The 19,740-nt window shown below is 37.2% G+C and overlaps 1 protein-coding gene across 50 annotated transcripts in view; it reads left to right on the forward strand.

Annotated features, from left to right (window-relative positions):
* Nucleotides 1-19,740, forward strand: part of PMFBP1 (polyamine modulated factor 1 binding protein 1) — a 484,787-nt gene that overhangs the window by 268,503 nt on the left and 196,544 nt on the right. For all 50 annotated transcript variants that reach the window (XM_056823979.1, XM_056823945.1, XM_056824098.1 and 47 more), the window contains 6 exons: nucleotides 281-352; nucleotides 1,048-1,107; nucleotides 13,292-13,429; nucleotides 16,432-16,494; nucleotides 18,597-18,668; nucleotides 19,357-19,416. In XM_056823979.1, coding sequence (XP_056679957.1) covers nucleotides 281-352; nucleotides 1,048-1,107; nucleotides 13,292-13,429; nucleotides 16,432-16,494; nucleotides 18,597-18,668; nucleotides 19,357-19,416 — 465 coding nt within the window. The remainder of the gene's footprint in view (nucleotides 1-280; nucleotides 353-1,047; nucleotides 1,108-13,291; nucleotides 13,430-16,431; nucleotides 16,495-18,596; nucleotides 18,669-19,356; nucleotides 19,417-19,740) is intronic.

Raw genomic sequence — 19,740 nt, forward strand, 5'->3', positions numbered from 1 at the left:
TTACAACTTTATCTTCCCCTAACGTATGTTTAAGTATGGGTGGAGTAGAGTTCTCACTTTCCTGGCTAAGTCCTTTCATTGTTTAAAATGGAGAATGGTCTTAACCAAGTGTTCTGAAGAATTTTTAAGATTCCCAAGTCTGAGAAATTTTAAGATTCACAGGTAGCAGGTAATTCCCGTTTGTTTGGGACTTCTTAATGAGGGAGAGGAGGGCACATTCATTGAATCTGAGTGTGAGAAACTGAGTTTCAAGGATAAGATGCACTTTTATCCTCTGCAGATATATCCATGTACAAGAAAGCTCAGTACTCTCAGTACTTGTGAGAAGATGATGCCACAACAGGCAGAAAAGGTAAGTAGACTCAGTACCAAAGTGGTGGAGAAGGGGGAGAGTTTTAGACATCCACTTTTTGTAATCTGCTCACCTGTCTTCTTGCCCTAAAATAATAAATACTAAAATCCTTAAACTAACCACATTCCTACTCTTCCTGGTCAACATCTAAACATACCTATGCTTCTGTGAAAACCAGGGTTCGCTTTCATGTCACTCTCAATGAGGAAAAAAGCCAATTGACTTTGAAGGGAGAAACTTTGAAAATATACACGTTGTAAAAGTAAGGGGCTCAATGTACCTATCCTGTGACACATCTGTTCCAAACTGCTCTTTGAGATTGACTAAAGGGTTGGCTACAGGGTTGTTTTAGGTGAAAAGCAAAGAATCCATGGAGGCACACTGAGTGCAATGCAAGAGGCTATCTAACCTCACTCCCACTCTGTGAGAGATGAAGTTAGAAAAAAGGGAGTCAAACAGATTAAAATGTTCTTTGCAAGATTGTGTAGAAGACAACAAAAGAATTGATAAGGACATGCCAAAATGTCAGAAAGAAAAATCTTAGATGGGGACTTGGGGCTTTGGGTATGAATAGTTTGGGGGTAAGTAAACCTTGATGTCTAGGATTTTATTCTTCTGTAAGGAAGAGAACAGACACAGGTGGTAACTCTGTGAGAGAGAGTTTGCAGCATAACATGCACTATTATCTGTTACAGAAGGACGCACCTTTAAGAAAACTCAGTTCTTTTGTGACATGCCAAGAGGAAGGAAAAAAGGTGAGCAGAACCAAGGACCAGCAACATGGTGGGGAAAGAGAACAGATCTGGGGAAATTATTCCATAATGAGGCTAGACATTCTTTGCCACAGAAATGTTACTCCACAGTAAGTACCTAAAGACTGAAATTGTCTGACTAAGCTCCCTTCTACACATCCTGATCACCATCCTAGCCAACCTAAGCAAAATCTCCATCTATTTTCTAGTCAGACTCAATAAAGCAAAGGTCATCTCTATTTTTTCAGGAAGGGAGAGTTTTTTTTTTAAATATAATGTAAAAATAAGAGCACCAAAATACCTATACCATGGCACAGTATTTTCCAACTCTTATTTTACATTAAGGAACACAATCATTGCTTGATTACTATGGAACTAAAAACCCAAAACATCAAATGAGTGGCAGTTCAGAGCAAGAGGTTGCCTGCCCCTTAGTTCTACTTTTGTGAGTGAAGAAGTTAGAAAAAATGGAGTAAAGAGACTAAGTTTTACAAACAACCAATTCCAGTGTTTTTTTTCAAGATTCTGTACAACAAATTAAAGAAATTGATGAGATCAAAATGTCAAAATGTCCCATAGAGAATTCTCTGACTATAGTTAGAGAGTTTATATGTGAGCAGTTAGGGAACAAGTCATTCCTGATTTCTGAGACCTTCTTTGATGACAGAGGGAATAGGGACAGACTGAGTGAATTACAAGGGAGGCAAAGTCTTTAGCATAACATGCATAACATGCAACATTACCCATTACCCTGGAACTCAACTAAAAGAAAATTCAGTGCTGCTGAGAAGATCCAACAGGAGGCAGAAAAGGTAAGCAGAAGCCAGAGGAACAATGGGGTAGGAAAGATACAGGCTAATTTGGTGGCATGTAATTCCTAATACCAGAGGCTGAAGATAAGGGTTTCAAAAAAAGAGATGTAACTTGTCAATATGTCACTAAACCTTAAAATCCTATGGCAAAAGGATTCCCAGGCTTCAAGCCCAGCATCCAATACTCTCTACCGATTGAGGTTTCCTACATGAAGTTTCACTTTCTTGGCACATTCACTGAAGCAATGATGACTTCTTCCTCCATGTAAGTAGAGGGTTTAAAAAATATAGAGCCTCCCACAAGGAACCCAAACCATCTAGACAAAGTCATCATTTTTTACAACTCTTCTATTGATTTCCTTTCAAGATTTCCTTTCAAGTTCATTTTCAGGTCAAACTCAGAAACTCAAGTCTAAAATTCTATGACCAAGCTCACCCACTTACTTCCTAGCCAGGATTCAATCACCTGTGAATTCAGTCGTTCATTTTTATATCCATTGGCAACCAGCTCCCAAACATGGCCTTTTCTTTGTAAATTTTATTTGCATCAGATGATAGATGATTAGTTTCTGGTTGTTCAAGAACATGGAAAACAAAGGAATAAAGTGTTGGATTGGAGAACAGGTTGTCACCTTCACTATGGATTAGGGAAAAAGGAAATAGAAAACCAAGCTCATTTGTTTTCCACTTGAATGTGCCCCTGTTGTCTTTGCCAAAGAGTATATTTTTAAGGAACTTACAATAGGGTGAATTAAAATAGAGTGTCCAAGAAATCTTAAGGGAAAAGATAGCAGAAACAATACTTTTTTCTCAATAAATAACTACTAGAATAAAGTTACTTTAATACTGTTCTGTAAGAATAGTATTGTCATGTTTTCACTCATTTACTGTATGTGGGACAAGGAGGAAGATGAAATGGGTAACCTAAAAGATGAGAATAAGATTTATCAAGAGGCCTTGAAATGATGTACAATACAGTTGGAGTCAGTTAAAGTCAAGCTTGAGGCTGCTGAGAAAGAGAAAGAGCAAAAGGAAAAAGGGATGAGCATAGCAAAGAATTAAATATTGGGAAATCATTTATCAACTTTTTAAGTTTCCAAAATAAGACTTCACTCCATTATGGAAAGAAAATGGATCATGGTGTCTGTTCTCTATAGAACAAAGGAGTATCTCTTATCTGATTTCTTAATGATTTCTCCATTGGCTTTTAGTGTTTTCATCTTCTTACAACACTAGCTTTCTAGGACTTCACCAAAAAATCACATTGGCATTTCTCAAGTTTTTGGTAGAAATTCAAGGCTCTTTAGTGGAATCATTATTGCTGAATCTATATTCCTTTTCTTCTCAAGAAAGCCACAGTCTCCCTTTACAAATGACCAAATAATTTCATTTAAGAAAGAACCATTTGGATTCAAAAGTTCCACTTCATTCAGTTTTAAGTCTCAACACATGAATTGCTAGAGTTAAGCTACATGTGCTCCCACAACAATAGGTTTCATATATCCAATCTCCTGGCCACTGCAATGGATGGAATGAAATGCAGTATTGAAACACAACTGATGCTCTGTTCGTGGAGGTTGGTACTGACCTGCTGAAGAAAGAAAGCCAAGCATATGCATGGTTAAGTTTCCTTCCTGCTGACACAAAGATGCCAAATGACTTAATCAATGAAACTTTAGACAAAATGACTTTGTCAATACCAAAAACACCAGAAGACAACTCTGCAGTCATTTTATAACCTAGCTAATCAATCTTTTTTCACTCATTGAGACTGAGTTCATTTGTCCTCCAAGAAGAAAGTGCCTGTGAAAATAAAGATTTTAAGGGGTAGGTAGCTAGTTCAGTGGATACCGGTTGTGTGACAATGGCCAAGTCACTTAATTCCAATTAGCTAGCTAGTGCTGCTATTCTGCCTTTGAACAAAAACCCCTATTGTTTCTAATACAGGAGCTAAGGGTTTAAGAAAACTAGATTTCAAAGAAATTCTAAACCACCTGGACCTCAGGAGCAGTATTCCAAACATCCTACCTGAATCTGGCTAACCTGGGTGATTTGGTAGTCTGTGGGATAAAAGCAAGCATGAAGTCTCCAACCACTCAAATACAAAAAACCTGGAGTCAGAATTTGAGAGTAGAAGAGACAAGTTTATTTTTCTTTCTCATGAGAAAGGGCACCCCTCCTAAATGAGGCAGAAATACAATAACTGGACCCACATACAAACATTATATAGATTCCTGTCAGGAGACCTACCTTTCTATGTTCAAGCCTCATTTGTCTGGAAGCAAGAATCTACAATCTAGGCATAAGGTCTACCCCAGTGATCTAATCACTAGCCTCTACTTTGGTGGGATAAAGTTAAGAAGAGATAAGAAAGTAGGACAGCTGGGGTGAGTAACATTATTCTCCTTGTTTCTTGAGCCCTGACAATTTCCTTGAAATGAGATATAGAGTCTGGTCCTAAAATAAACAGACATACTTGAAGCTAAAACAGACTTATTTACACATTTGATTCCTGATTTGGAGAAGGGGATGTAAGCTGAATCCTTTCACACATTTTATTTTATTTCATTCAGTCTCCCCCCCCTTTTTTCTTTTTTCCAAGCTGTGAGATTCTCAAATCATTATTGGAAGATTGCCTCAGTTACCTTCTCTAGATCTAGATATTCTGGGCAATCTTTTTCTACTGTTTTAGTACCATGATGTCCTTCATTTCCAAATTATAGGTATACCCCATCAATCAGAGAAGATAACTTATGAACTAGCACATGAGCTGTTCTGCACTTCCAACTGCTCATGTTGCAACAAGTTCTTTAGCACTTTGCTCAGCAATTCTGGTATGAGCAAGCTCCTTCCCTTTACTAGAGATCATACTCCTCTCTTCCCAAAGTTTTCCAAGTATCTGCATTACTCCCTATGCATACTAAGAATCAGTAAAAATATTTCCTCCTTTCTCTTTGATTCTTCATAGTCCAATTAAGGGCATATAGTTCACAAGTATGAGCTAACCATGAATTTGGAATTTGACCTCTATATACAAAAGTCTTATCTCCATCAATTAAAGCATATCCATTCCTTCATTTTCCATCCAATATTCATGAGGACCCATTTCTGAATAGATTTCTTTACCCATGTACAGGAGACTCTTACAAATTCTCTCTTCATTTTAATCTGGTAATCTATCATTTCCATGCAATCATGCTCCATTCCATCTTAGTTCTCTCTCCCAGTTACCTATAAAAATATAGCAGGGTTCCAATTAGCAGCCCATTTATTTAAAAGGGTGCATACTTTATGAGGAGCTCTCACTATCAGACTTCCCTCAAAGGTCAACTTTCTGCTCACTTCCACCAGGATTATAACAGCCATGGTTAGAGGCTGTTCTCTAGCTATTGGATCCAGGAATTTGGACAGAAAAGCCATTGGCCTCTTTTGTCCACCCTAGTTTTGTGAGATAACTTCCAGGTTTCATCCTTCCTCTATTTTCTAATTGAACTCATTTTATTCCATCTATCATAAATTTCTTCTGAGTCTGCCTTGAGGTCTAAGCCTTGATCTCCAGAGCCTAAAAATCACACTCTTAGGATCATAATTTGTTCACTCTTGTCACTTATTTCTTTAGTGACTACTATCTGCTAATTCCCAACTGTCCTTTGAACAAATTCTATAAAGCAGGATATTTAAGTAAGGAATTGTTAACAAAGTCCCAAGGATGTAGAACAAGAAGAAACTGAGCTGTTTTCACCAACTCACACCAAACAAGCTACTGTCCATTTCTGGGCTGAGGGCCAAACAGTATTCCTGAAGGTTATGTGCTATGTTCTTGATAGAAATAGAAGAAATCGGTACAATAGCAATTGATAACATTGATTACATATTGGACTTCCTTGCACATGGTAACTTATCCCCATAGCCAACAAACCCCATCTCAAAAATTGTCTTCTGAAAATTAGGGATGAGTCTTCTCATGAAATTTGCTTCCTTTGTTCCAAGTTTCTTATAGAAATATTTGAGATGTTCCTGCTAAAATCCTTTGTAAGGCAGATCTCAATACACATTACATAAACACATAAGTAGCAACACACTTGCAGAGAGATTTCTCAACCCCAGGTTTTAAAGAAATACAGAATATTCTCAACCAAAATTCTGAGCCTCAGATTCAAACTTCAATTGTGGTAAATTAAGCCTGGAGGTCCCCTTCTTTTTTTAATAACATTTTTATTTGGTCAATTTCAAACATTATTCCTTGGTTACAAAAACCATTTTCTATTCCTCTCCCCACCCCTCCCATAACTGATGCACAATTCCACTGGGTATTACATGTGTCCTTGATCAGAACCCATTTCCATGTTGTTGGTGTTTGTACTAGGATGTTCATTTAGAGTCTACATCCCTAATCCTATCTCCCTCGACCCATGTAATCAAGCAGTTGTTTTTCTTTGGTGTTTTTACTCCCGCAGTTTTTCCTCTGAATGTGGCTAGTGTTCTTTCTCATAGATCCCTCTGGGTTGTTCAGGAACATTGCATTGCCACTAATGGAGAAGTCCATTACATTCTGTTGTACCACAGTGTATCAGTCTCTGTATACAATGTTCTCCTGGTTCTGCTCCTTTCACTCTGTATCACTTCCCAGAGGTCTTTCCAGTTCACATGGAATTCTTCCAGATCATCATTCCTTTGAGCACAAGAGTATTCCATCACCAACATATACCACAATTTGTTCATCCATTCCCCAATTGAAGGGCATTCTCTCATTTTCCAATTCTTTGCTACCACAAAGAGTGCAGCTATGAATTGGAGGTCCCCTTCTACAACTGTTCCTACAGTACCCTGATAGTAAATACAGATCATTGATTAACAAAACCCAACATTTAAAAGGACATTAGCTAACACTTGATGAATTTTAACCTTCAACTACCATTTCACTTGGTTGCTTGGATTGTGAAATGTTCACACAATTTGCTTTATAAGAATTTGTCATGAAAGGGAAAAGCAAGGAAAAAATTATAACATCATCATCACTGGTTTCTTAAAGCCTAAGCCTTAAAGCTACAAAGTGACTTAACACTGAGTTTAGGCATCAACAGGGGTATCAATCACTCATGCAATAAACATTTCACTCAGGAATCCCCAGAATCAGACATCCCCAGTCAGAAGGATCCCATCTCAGCTAAGACTGAGATTGTCCTTTCAACTTTTATAGGATTCTTGCCTTACCAATTCACATTACTCTGAGTGCTTTGTAATTTTTCTCATGAATGATGAATCAATCATCCAACAGCTCTATCTGAATTCCAAGCTCACAATGATATTAGTCAAGGTCCCAAGAGCTTTTACCACAAATGGTAAATCTCACCAACTGAAGCTCAATCTCAGTACTCCATTCCATTTTCTTGAAATTCCAAAACTCAAACTGATTACTTCCCCACTCTAATGTCTTCTTAAAGCTTTATAAGTTTACACATAAAATGTTTTTCTTTATCTTTTCCATAAAGTAAATGCCAATTCTGCATTTTCTTTATTTTTCTTTCATTATTTTAGTCCTCAAAGATTCTCACTACTATACAATAAATCCTAAAAGTTTCCCTTTTTGTAATAAGGAAACGAGATAGTCCTTTTAATTCCAATGAAAACAATTACTGATTTACAGAATAGATCCATATACCTTACAGGAAATAAGATTCAGTGCCTAAATACTCAACATAAAACTACTTTTATTTTGCCATTTCCCAATTCATACACCTTCTCCTTTCCTTAAGCCAAGAAAGGGTTAAGAAACCTACAGACAGTTTAACTTCCCAGTAACTCTATCTCAAATCTGTCATTCTATGATTTATGATGGCTCCATCTCCCAGTTATTTTCTGTTCTGGGAAATAAGGAAATTATCCTTAATTGCTTTTTAAACACAGACAACCAAGTTAAAACATTACCTCTTTTTCTTCAAACCCTGTGCTCAAAGCACACTAAACTTTCTTTTTCTCTTAATTCCTCACATTTAACTTTCAAATGGACTTTGAATAAAGTCCCTCTTTTTTAATATTCTAATTAACACTCTTAAAACCTACTTCTACTTCTTTTCACCATTATTATCCAAATATACTTTATTCCACCAAGTATATTTTACCTACTAATTAATAGACCAGTAGAATCTATATTATTCACCCTTTTTAATTTTTTGCATCATTTAAACACTATATATTACCACATTGTCTTATCCAATTCACCTCAGACATTAATTTAGTCCATAGTACAAATTCATAAATCATTTATGGAACAAAAATCCATGATACCTGTAGATTATAGTAAGCACATGTTTATATTCACATGATTAAATCATTCTTGTGCTAAAAGTATATATCTTAACAGTAACCTGTAGAATATTTAGCCATATTCCATATAGCATTTGGTTATATTCCAAACCACTGATACATGTTCTATCTCAAATTTGCAGGTTTGGAACTGTTTCTTTTCCCAGTGCTCATATTTTAACTTGTGAGCACTTTCCTAGATTGCATGAAATCTTAGTGCTTTATTAGCTCTTTCTTCTCTATCACTGGTACTAAGTTTTTTGATATTATAAGCTATTGAATCATTGCATTTCATTAAGTAGGCAGTAATTATTAAGAGTTTGCTCCTCCTCTGTTCACTATTTAGCTGCTTGTTGGTCTCAAAACAAACTTTTTCTGGCAAGCAGGCTGGCTACCTATTTTCAATATTAAGAAAGACATTAGTGAATTCTCTATATTAATTTACTACAATGAAAGCCTTTCATGTTATGTGTAAAAGTTTAAATCATTCTGAAATCTATATCTAACCTTATAGAAAATTTGCAGTACTGCATCCTGATCCTGAACCTCATATTCAGGAAATCCAGTTGAGAGATAATTTTTCTATCATTTGTTCCACCTTCCCTCTCTGTGCCCAGCAGAGAAGAACGGTAAAAGTTTCAAATAGATATTTTTACTTACTTCTGCCTTTCCCAAAAAAAAGTATAAAACTAATGAATAATTCCTTTTCACCTCTTAAGCCATCGTAGACATTAAGGAACTCACGATTCATGGATTTTCAGGTTCACACATAACTTCTTTTTTTAACCTTTAACTCACTGCCTTTTCTTCCAAACATTCCCCACATTCAGAAATGCATAGACAGAATTGACACATAAATCAGATGGAGATGTTTGGTTTTTTTCAAACTCCCAGCCATATGAATATAGTTACAAATACAAACAGTTAAATAAACCTTGCTTCACATTTCAGGCAGTCCCAGGATCTCTTCCCCCACATACCATTCTGAATCTGCCCATCCCCAATCCCCACTCCCAGATTTTCAGAGGGGAGAAACAGAGTTTGAGGGGTTTCTTACAACAATATGATCATTTGATGTTACAACAGAAAAATCATTCATTTCTTTTTACACATATTCTACAAGCATAGAGGCTGAGTAAAGGAAACAGGAAAAATCTCTCCTTTCATTCCAGTCATAATAAGTTTCCTGTTATTAAAGTTAGCTCCTTGGGCAGCATAATAAGACAGAATCTGGTGGCCCCAGGATCTATCAGAAAGGTGATTTCTGGCCCCTGATCCTCAACATTCAATGTTATCAAGGGCTCTGGGTGGAGGTCTTCAGAAAGCCCCAGAACAGAAGATTGTTTACCCATCCCTCTGACTTTTGGAATTTCTTTCGATATCTGGCCAATAATTAGCTATAAAATAGAGTAGACTCAGCCCCATGGAATCAATCACCTCTAGACAAGAATATCTGCTCATTAAATCTATTAACTGATTCAGGAAGTCAGTTGGGCGCGTGGGAGTGGACCTTTCTCTTGTTTTACTTCAGAAATTTTATTTAGGTTCTGATTTTGGGGCACAACTGCATGATATAGGTCCCTTATGTTATCCTGATGATCTGGGTTATTATGAAGCCAATTAGGGTCCTGAAGTAGAAATTCTTCATTTCCTTCTTAAGGTTTCTAACTTCACAGCTATTCAGGGAGATGCTGACAAATCCAATCCCTTGACCTAATGGGCATTGTCTTACTACCTCCTCCAGGGAAAGATGCCTGGATCATCATGATCTTTGTCATAGCTCCTCCATTTAGACCTTCCCTGCTTTTTCACTCTCACTCACTTATTCCTTCATGCTTGGAAACTTGCAGGGACTCTAGAGTATCCCTTTTGGGTTGGTGGAGGTGGTAACTACCAGAAATAGCTAGTCTCCTGTTCTAGCCAACCAAAGGAGGAAATCGAGGGTCTCTCCACCCTTCCAGGATTCCCATCCAATGCACTATGTGGGATAAAAATGAGCACGAGTGCCCCACCCACTCAAATAAAAAAACCTGCTGTCACCCTATCTAAGTGAGGCAGAAATATAATGGCTGTGTGCAGATAGAAACATTAGATATACTCCTGGCAGGAGACCTAAAACCCCTCTGTCTGATCCCCATTTATCTCAAAGCCAAGACTTACAATCTAAGTGAAAAGTATACCCTCACATCATTAGCCTCTACTTGAAAGGGGAGAAGTTTAGATGAGATAAGAAGGTAGGACAACTGGGCTGAGTGACATATTCTCCTTTGTTTCTTGAGCCCAGACTATGTTCTTGTATTGAGATAAAAGTCTGGTCCTAAAATGATCAGACATATCTGAAACTAAAACACACTTATTTACACATTTGCTTACTGATTGAGAGGATGGGGAAGGGGAGGAATGATGCTTATCCTTAAAAATCACAAACCATTTTATTTCATTCAATAGTTTTAGTATTAGCAGGAAGCTACCTAAACCTGAACCTACTGCATAAGGGAGGAAGTTAGTAAAAAGAAATTCAAAACATAGTTTCCCAACCAGCCTCACTCTAACTTTCTTTGCAAGAAACTGTAGAAGAGAGCAAAGAGATATATGTGAAAAGACAAAACATAGTATAAATTTTAGGACTATAATTCAGGGTAGATAATAAGATTTTAGAGAACATGTAATTTCTGATGGTATGGGCTTAGTTCTTCAATAATGATTTTGAGAAGGACAAGGAGAGTGAACTAGGCCTATTAGGAGAACCAGGGCCACAGGGATAAGAAGGAATTCTACCATTTGTAAGGATAATTTTAGTGTTTTGACTTAAAATCTAAATAATTGACCACCAGGGATGATTCCCAAATAATAAAATACCCAAGTCAGCTGGGAATTATGGAGATTTTAATTAATAGAGAGAGAAGGCATTAAGGAAAGGAGGAGAGAGAGAGAGAGAGAGATAGAGAGAGAGAGAGAGAGAGAGAGAGAGAGAGAGAGAGAGAATTAAATTAAACTGCTCTGACTCAGCCTGAGCCAGGCAGTAGTTTAAGGCCTTGGCCAAAGTGGCCTTCCTGAGTCTAAAGGAAAGGAAGTCAGACTTATCACTCGCCACAAGATTGTATCCATGGAAGCTCCAGTCCTCCACTGAACTCAATCTCCTGAACTGAGTTCCCACCCATCCTGAACTTTTAGCCTCCTTTTAAAGAGAATTTTCTCTCGTCACCTCCCCTAAATTTTTACGTCTACCAATCACAGTAGACGCTTTTTCCAGGACCGCCCATTCTTTAGTTCCCACCACTCTAGTTCTCACCTTCTCTGGTTAGATTATATCTTTTGAGTACTTCACACTTCTTTGTTAAGTTTGCCTTTTGTGAGTTACTTGAACTTTTTGTGATTAATTTAACTTTTATAGGTCCTTAATGCCCTTTTGTTGTATTAGATCTAAAAATAGACTTAGCTTAAGTCTAGCTTCACTATAATGTATGAGATAAGTACCTTCATTGTTCAATCAGGAGTTTACAACTTTACCTTCCCCTAAAGTATGTCTAAGTATAGGTGGAGTAATTTAAAGTTCCCAAGACATTCCTGATTCCTGTTAGACCAAGTATCTCCATTGTCACAATAAGGAAATAGCTAAATCAAATCTTCTAAAGTACAATCTGAGTATTTTGTAAGATTCACACATTTCAAAGGGATTCACCTTCAAGAAAGTTCAGTGCTGCTGAAAAGATGATGCAAGAGCACACACAATAGGTGAGCAGACTGAAGAATACCACAGGGGAGAAAGGGAAGAAGTTCTAGACAAAGACTCTGTAATCTGCTTGACCATCCAATTTCAAATACCTATCTATCACTGGCCCATAAATAAGTAGATTAAAATACTGTGATGAAACTCATTCCTGGCATTGCTCCTCATGATCCAAACATACCTTTCACATTAAAACTCAGGGAGACAAAAGTCAAGAATGTCCCAAGGAACAGAGAATGATGTCACATCATGACTTTTTCTATCCATTCAACATCACTGGCTGTCATACAAAGGCTACCTAACATTCATCCTACTCAGTGAGAAAGGAATTTACAAAAGAGTAAGTTAAAACATCAAGCTTTCCGGCCAAACTCACTCAAGTGTCCTTAGCAAGAGCCTGACAAAGAGCTATTGGGGGGAGAACAAGATGCCAATAAGTGTGAGCATTTTAGGGAAAGGAAATTCCTGGTGCCTCTGCATTTGGTCTTGAATGACAACTAGGAAAAAGAGAGATTAACTGAATCAGAGGATAAGAAACAAAGTCTCAAGGATAAGATGCAAGATTATCAATTGAAAAGGGTCTTATGTGGAAGAAAACTCAGTATTGCTGAGAAGACTCCACAGGAAGCAGAAAATGTGAGTAGACACAAGAGTACCAGAGTGGAAGACAAGGAGGAGAGCTTTGGGCAATCATTCTGCCATTTAAGCCACATATTTTTTGTCACAGAGGTAGCACTCCTAGTAAATAGCTGAAGCCTAAGATTCTATAACCAAGTTCACATTAACCTTACTAGCAATCTTCCTGACACAGCAAGTTCATTTTCATGTTAAACTCAGTGACTCAAGTCTGAAATTCTGTGACCAGGCTCTCTCACTTACTTCCTGGCCAGGATTCAATCATAGCTACCCAATTCTAAATTCAATGGTTCATTTTTATATCCATTTGGCAACCAGCTCCCAAACATGGTTGTTTCATTGTAAATTTTATTTAGATCAGATGACAGATGATTAGTTTCTGATTGTTTTAAAACATGAAAAACAAAAGAACAAGGGGTCAAATTGGGTTAGAGGGAAAGGAAATACAAAACTAAGATCATTTGTTTTCCCCCTAATTGTGTCCTTGTTCTCTTCTCTGGAGAGATTTTTAAGGAACTGTAATAAAATGAATTAAAATAGAGATTGAACAAAAATCCCAAGAGAAAAGATACAATTGTGGGAAAAGATAGCAGAAACAATATTCTTTTCTCAACAAACAACACTAATACTAACAATTAATATAATATCATTCTATGAGAGTTTTACTTATGTATTTTCACTCATTTATTCAATGTGGGACAAGGAGGAAGATGAAATGGGTAACCTAAAGGAGGAGAATGAGATTCTCCAAGAAGCCCTGAGACAATGTACAAGAGAGTTGGAATCAGCTACAATAAAGCTTGAGGCTGCTGAGAAGGAGAGAGAGCAAAAGGAAAAAGAGGTAAGCATAACAAAGAATTAAATTTTGGGAAATCATTCATCAGCTATCTAGGTTTCACAGACAAGATCTCACTCTTCCATTAAGAAAAAAAATGAATTGTGGTGTCTCTGTATTACATAGAAAAAGGAGCATCTCTAACAGATTTATCAGTTATTTCTCCTTTGGTTTCCAAAGTCTTCATCCTCTTACAATGCTATCTGATTATGATTTCACCATCACATTGACATTTCTCATTTTTCTCATTACTCCAATTGCTAGCATGAATTCTAGACTTTTTTAGAGTCACTCTCATTTCTGGTGAATCCATATTCCTTCCTTTCTCACAAAATAACTATCTCACTTTATGAAGAGACATTTGGATTAGAATTGCACATCGGGTATGAGAAGGGGTGTGGGGAGGGGAGGGAGGGAAAGAATATGATTCTTGTAACTAAGGAATAATGTTCTAAATTGACTAAACAAAATTTAAAAAAAAGAAAATTCCACATCACATAGTTTTGAATCTCTCAGCATACTCAATGCTAGAATCAAGCTCCATGAGCTTCCAAAATAATGTTTCCATAATCCAATCTTTTGGCCATTGTAATGGAGGGAAAGAAATGCAGCATTGAAAGACAACTGATACTCTATGTGTGAGGAATGCTGTGTACCAACCTGATAAAGAGAGAAAGTCAAGCATACGCATGGTTAAGTTGTCTTCCTGCTGCTACAAAGGTGCCCAAGGGCTTAATCGATGAAACATTGGACAAAATGACTGCCTAATCCAAAAGCACCAAAAAACAACTCTGCACAGTTTTATAAATAAGCTCATTAGTCTTTTGTGCACTCATTGAGACAAAGATCTTGTTCTTCTAATACAGAGCACTTTTGGAAATATGGGTGTTAAGGGACACCTACCTGGTTCAGTGGTTAGAGTCAGGTGTGAAGTTGGGAGTTACAGGGTTCAAATCTGACCTCAGGCTTTTCCCAGCTGTATGACACTGGGCAATTGACTTTATTTTAATTGCCTAACCTTACTGCTATTTTGCCTTGGAATTAAAACTCAACATTGTTTCTAATACAGGAAGTGTAAGGATTTAAGAAATCAATAGATTTCATAGAAATTCTAAATAACTGGATCCCAAGGAGCACTATTCCCAACATATTACCCAAATTTGACTAAAATTGCAGATTGGTAGTTTTATATTTGGCAAGAAGCTACTTACCCATGCTCCTACTCTAGGAGTGAAGAAGTTAGTAAAAGGAAGTCAAAACATTAAGTTCTCCAGCCAACCTTTTCCAGAAGTTTTAGAGGAGATCAAAGAGATAGAGAATAGACCAAGAAAGCACAGGGTGAATTTTGGAAATGTAATTCAGGGAATTAGATATTATGATTTTAAAGGAAATGTAATTTCTGATGTGTGGGCATAGATTTGAGAAGGACAGGACTATTAGGAGAACCAGGACCTCTGGGACAAAAAGAAATTCTACCATAGTGGAAGAACTCATCTTCAACAAAATTCACTGCTGCTCAAATGATGATAGAAGAGCAGGCAGAAACACTAGACATCTTTGAAAAATCATATGGTAGTGTAGTCAGTCATGTTTTATTAAAGGTGTGTTTTCATAAGACCGTAAGTAAGCAAAGACAAAATTCTATGACCAACCTCATTCTAGCACTCCTGCCTAGACAATATCCAACCCTACTAAAGCCAACGGTGACTTACATGTCACAGATATTGACAAAAAGATAACTTTTTCTTCCAAGAAGGAAAAATGAATTACAATAGACATCTGGAAAAGAAGACTTAGGAAGCATCAACATTGTGTTCCTGCCTTATCCAAGCTATTCTTTGAGCCTGGCTAACTGTTTCATTGCTCAGTTGTTTTAGAGCTAATAATCAAAGACCAAATGGGTGGTAGTGTGTAGTATAAGAGGCTACTGTTTTTTTCAATACTGTGTTAGTGTGGAATTTAACAGAAAAGGGAGTCTAAACACCATGTTTTCAAAAATTATAATACTTTCTTTGTGAGCATTTATAGAAGAGGCCAAAGAAATTGATAAGAACTGGCCACACAGAAAACCCTGAAACTATGGCTCAGGGGTGGATGTGTAAGCACTTTAAAAACAGGTAATTCCTGATTTCTGAGACTTGCTCCACTGATGAAGAGGTGGGAAAGGATAGGCTGGGCGAAACACAAAATGAGATCCAGAGTTTCTAATAAAACATGCAATGTTAACCATTAGAGTGGGGCTGAGCTACAAGAAAATTCAGCACTCCCAATAAGATCCAACAAGAGTAGCAAAAGGTAAGTAGACTCAAGAAGAGAACTATAGGGAAGGAAGACAGATCTGAACAATTTTTCTATAATGTGGCTATTAATTCATTGTCACAAAAGTATCCCTACCCAAGAAGTAATTAAAGCCCAAATCCTATAAGCAAGCCAAATCCTAGGCTTGATGATCAGCATCATACCCTACCTACATTCAAACAAAATCAAAATTGCAATTCCTGGGCACATTCTCTGAAACAAACCCTTTCCTTCTTCATGTGGGTAGAGTTTTTGAAAAATCTTAGCCACAAAACAGGAGCCCCATTCCACCAGGATAATGGCCACATCTTTATAAATTCTTATCTCATATTTCCCAATTAGCTGGTTGATTCATTTTTTTGGAGCTGAAAACCAAAGGGCAAGAAGATGGGAAGGGTATAGAAAGATACCTAATTTTGTTCTTCCCAGCATGGGAGGAAATTACAAAAAGAAAATCAAAACATTAAGTTTTCCAAACAATATATTATCATAGGCAAGACAAACAAGATATCAAAGAGATTAATAAGAACATAGCAAGATGTCACAGGATGAACTGTTGAACTTTTAATAGGGTGATAGGTTTAAGTAATTTTGGTGGCTAGTGATTCCTGGTGTCTTCAGCATAATGCTTAAATGACTAGTAGTATAAGGTTGAATGCGTGGATGAACAGTACAGTCTCAAGAATATGATACACTATCATCCATTGCAGAGAGATTCACCTGCAAGGAAGCCCTGTGCTTTTGGGAAGATGATGCCACAGAAGGTAGAACAGGTGAGTAGACTGAAGAATGCCAAAAAGGTGAGGAAGAAGGACAATTCTAGACAAAAACTCTATAATCTGATCAACTATCCTGTTTTAAAACCTATCATTGGCCCATAAATAACTAGGCTAAAATGCTATGACCAACCACACTCCTAATATTGCTGGTCATGATTCAAACAGAGTAATCCCCCTAACAAGTGAAGATTACCTTTCACATTAAACTCAATGAGGTCAAAGTCAATAATTTCCCCAGGAATACAGAATGATATCACATCATAACTTTTTCTATCATACTAACATCACTGACTGTCATAAGAATTTAAATGATAATTTTAGTGAATTGGCTATTGCCACAGATAGCATGCCAAGACCAGCACATGAAAGAGAAGACATTTAGAAATACATAAAATAAATGAATAATTTAATATTAAATCCACATATTTTATCTCAATTCTAGAAATATAAAGAAGTGCTTTCTTACCATTAAAATAATTAAAAACAAAGTTTGCGAAAAGAACATGAAAGTCAGCAGGCAACACACCAAGCTTCAAATTGTAAATACATTTTAAATAGTATAGTAACTCATAAATGCATACAAGCTACTATAAACACCCCATAAAATAAAATTTAAAAATGAAATTTTTCTCTGGTACAATAATTTGGCTAATATTCTTTACACAGATTTTCTAGATATCAGAAGCACTGTATTTCTACACCTACAATATTAAAAGGATAGATAAAATATGAAAAGAAAAGGCGTAAAGAAACAATGCTGAGTCATCACTTTTTCCAAGCACTCACTTGAGATTAGTTAACAGATTGGTTTCATTGTTCCTTCAGAGCTGAGATCAAATGAACAAATTGGTATCAATCAGCTCAAGAAACTACTTACCAAGCTATTCATGCATATAGTATGAGGGAGGAAGTTAGAAAAAAGGAAGGCAAAATACTAAGTTTTCCAAAGGCACTCCAACATTCCTTGTAAGACTATAGAAAAGGTCAAAGGAATTCATGAAAAGATATCAAGCACAAAAATGTCATGTGAGGAAGGTTAGGGCTCATGCTCAGGGCTTAGATGTTGGCAGTTTAATGACATATAATATTTGATTTCTGGAACTTGTCTGAGGAGGAGGAAAAGGAAAGATTGAGTGAAAAATACAAGAGGCAGAGTCCCTAACATAACATGCAACATTATCCATTACAATGGGACTCACCTACAAGAAAACAGTGCTACTAAGGAAGGAAGGAAGGAAGGAAGGAAGGAAGGAAGGAAGGAAGGAAGGAAGGAAGGAAGGAAGGAAGGAAGGAAGGAAAGAAGGAAGCAAGGAAGGAAGCAAGGAAGGAAGCAAGGAAGGAAGCAAGGAAGGAAGCAGAAAAAACAAGCAGAACTAACAGCAACAAAATGGTGAGGAAGGAGGACACATTTGGACAATTATTGTACAAGGTGACTACCCATTCATTGCCACAGAAGTATCACTGCTCAGTAGGAACAAAAGACAAAAATGCTATGACCAAGATGACTCGTAGCCTTGCTGGTCAGCATTTTTCCATGCTTACCCTCCTACCAAAGAAAGCTTGAACTTTCTTGGTACACTCTTTGAAACAAAGGTCATGTCTGCTCCAAGTAAGGGAAAGGGTTTTTTGAATGCTCAGCCACAGTAATAACTAGACAAAAGCCACCCACACCATGGCACTACTTAATGCAACCTCTGATTTCAGATTGCCTACCTTGGAGGTTGCTTGATTATTTTAAAGTTGAAAATCAGGGACAAATAGATGGGAGTGCATACAAAAGCTACCTAACTTTATTCTTATTTGGTGAGGGAGGACATTACAAGTAAGGAGCTAAAATAAAATACTATGTTATCCAGCCAATCTTATCTCAATGTCCTTTGCAAGTTTTTGTAGATGTCAGAGATTAATGAGAACAGACCAAGATGTTATTGGATGAACTGACAGAAGTTTGATCAGGGTAATATATGTAAGCATTGTAGGTGGCAGGTAATTCCTGTTGTTTGGGACTTCTTAATGAGGGAGAGGAGGGCACATTCATTGAATCTGAGTGTGAAAAACTGAGTTTCAAGGATAAGATGCACTTTTATCCTCTGCAGATTCATCCATGTACAAGAAAGCTCAGTACTCTCAGTACTTGTGAGAAGATGATGCCACAACAGGCAGAAAAGGTAAGTAGACTCAAGAGTACCAAAGTGGTGGAGAAGGGGGAGAGTTTTAGACATCCACTTTTTGTAATCTGCTCACCTGTCTTCTTGCCCTAAAATAATAAATACTAAAATCCTTAAACTAACCACATTCCTACTCTTCCTGGTCAACATCTAAACATACCTATGCTTCTGTGAAAACCAAGGTTCGCTTTCATGTCACTCTCAATGAGGAAAAAGTCAATTGACCTTGAAGGGAGAAACTTTGAAAATATACACGTTGTAAAAGTAAGGGGCTCAAAGCACCTATCCTGTGACACATCTGTTCCAAGCTGCTCTTTGAGATTGACTAAAGGGTTGGCTACAGGGTTGTTTTAGGTGAAAAGCAAAGAATCCATGGAGGCACACTGAGTGCAATGCAAGAGGCTATCTAACCTCACTCCCACTCTGTGAGAGATGAAGAGGGAGTCAAACAGATTAAAATGTTCTTTGCAAGATTGTGTAGAAGACAATAAAAGAATTGATGAGGACATGCCAAAATGTCAGAAAGAAAAATCTTAGATGGGGACTCGGGGCTTTGGGTATGAATAGTTTGGGGGTAAGTAAACCTTGATGTCTAGGATTTTATTCTTCTGTAAGGAAGAGAACAGACAGAGGAGGTAACTCTGTGAGAGACCATTTGCAGCATAACATGCACTATTGTCTGTTACAGAAGGACTCACTTACAAGAAAATTCAGTGCTCCTGAAAAGACTCCACAGGAACCAGAAAGTGTGAGTAGATACAAGAGCACCAAAGTGAAAGACAAGGAGGAGAGGTTTGGACAATCATTCTGTCATTTAAGCTATATATCCTTTGTCACAGAAGTAGGACTCCTAGTAAATAATTAATGCCTAAAATTCTACAACCAAGCTCATACTAGCCTTACTGATAAGCGTGCAGCCCTAGCTATCATCCTGCCAGACCAAGTTCAGTTTCATGTCAAACTCAGTGACTATACTCTAATACTCTATGGCTAAGATCCCTCACTTACTTCCTGGCCAAGATTCAATCATAGCTACCCAACTGTGAATTCAATGGTTAACTCTTATATCCAT

This window comes from Monodelphis domestica, chromosome 1, assembly GCF_027887165.1.
Source record: "Monodelphis domestica isolate mMonDom1 chromosome 1, mMonDom1.pri, whole genome shotgun sequence".
NCBI classification, from domain to species: Eukaryota; Metazoa; Chordata; class Mammalia; order Didelphimorphia; family Didelphidae; genus Monodelphis; species Monodelphis domestica.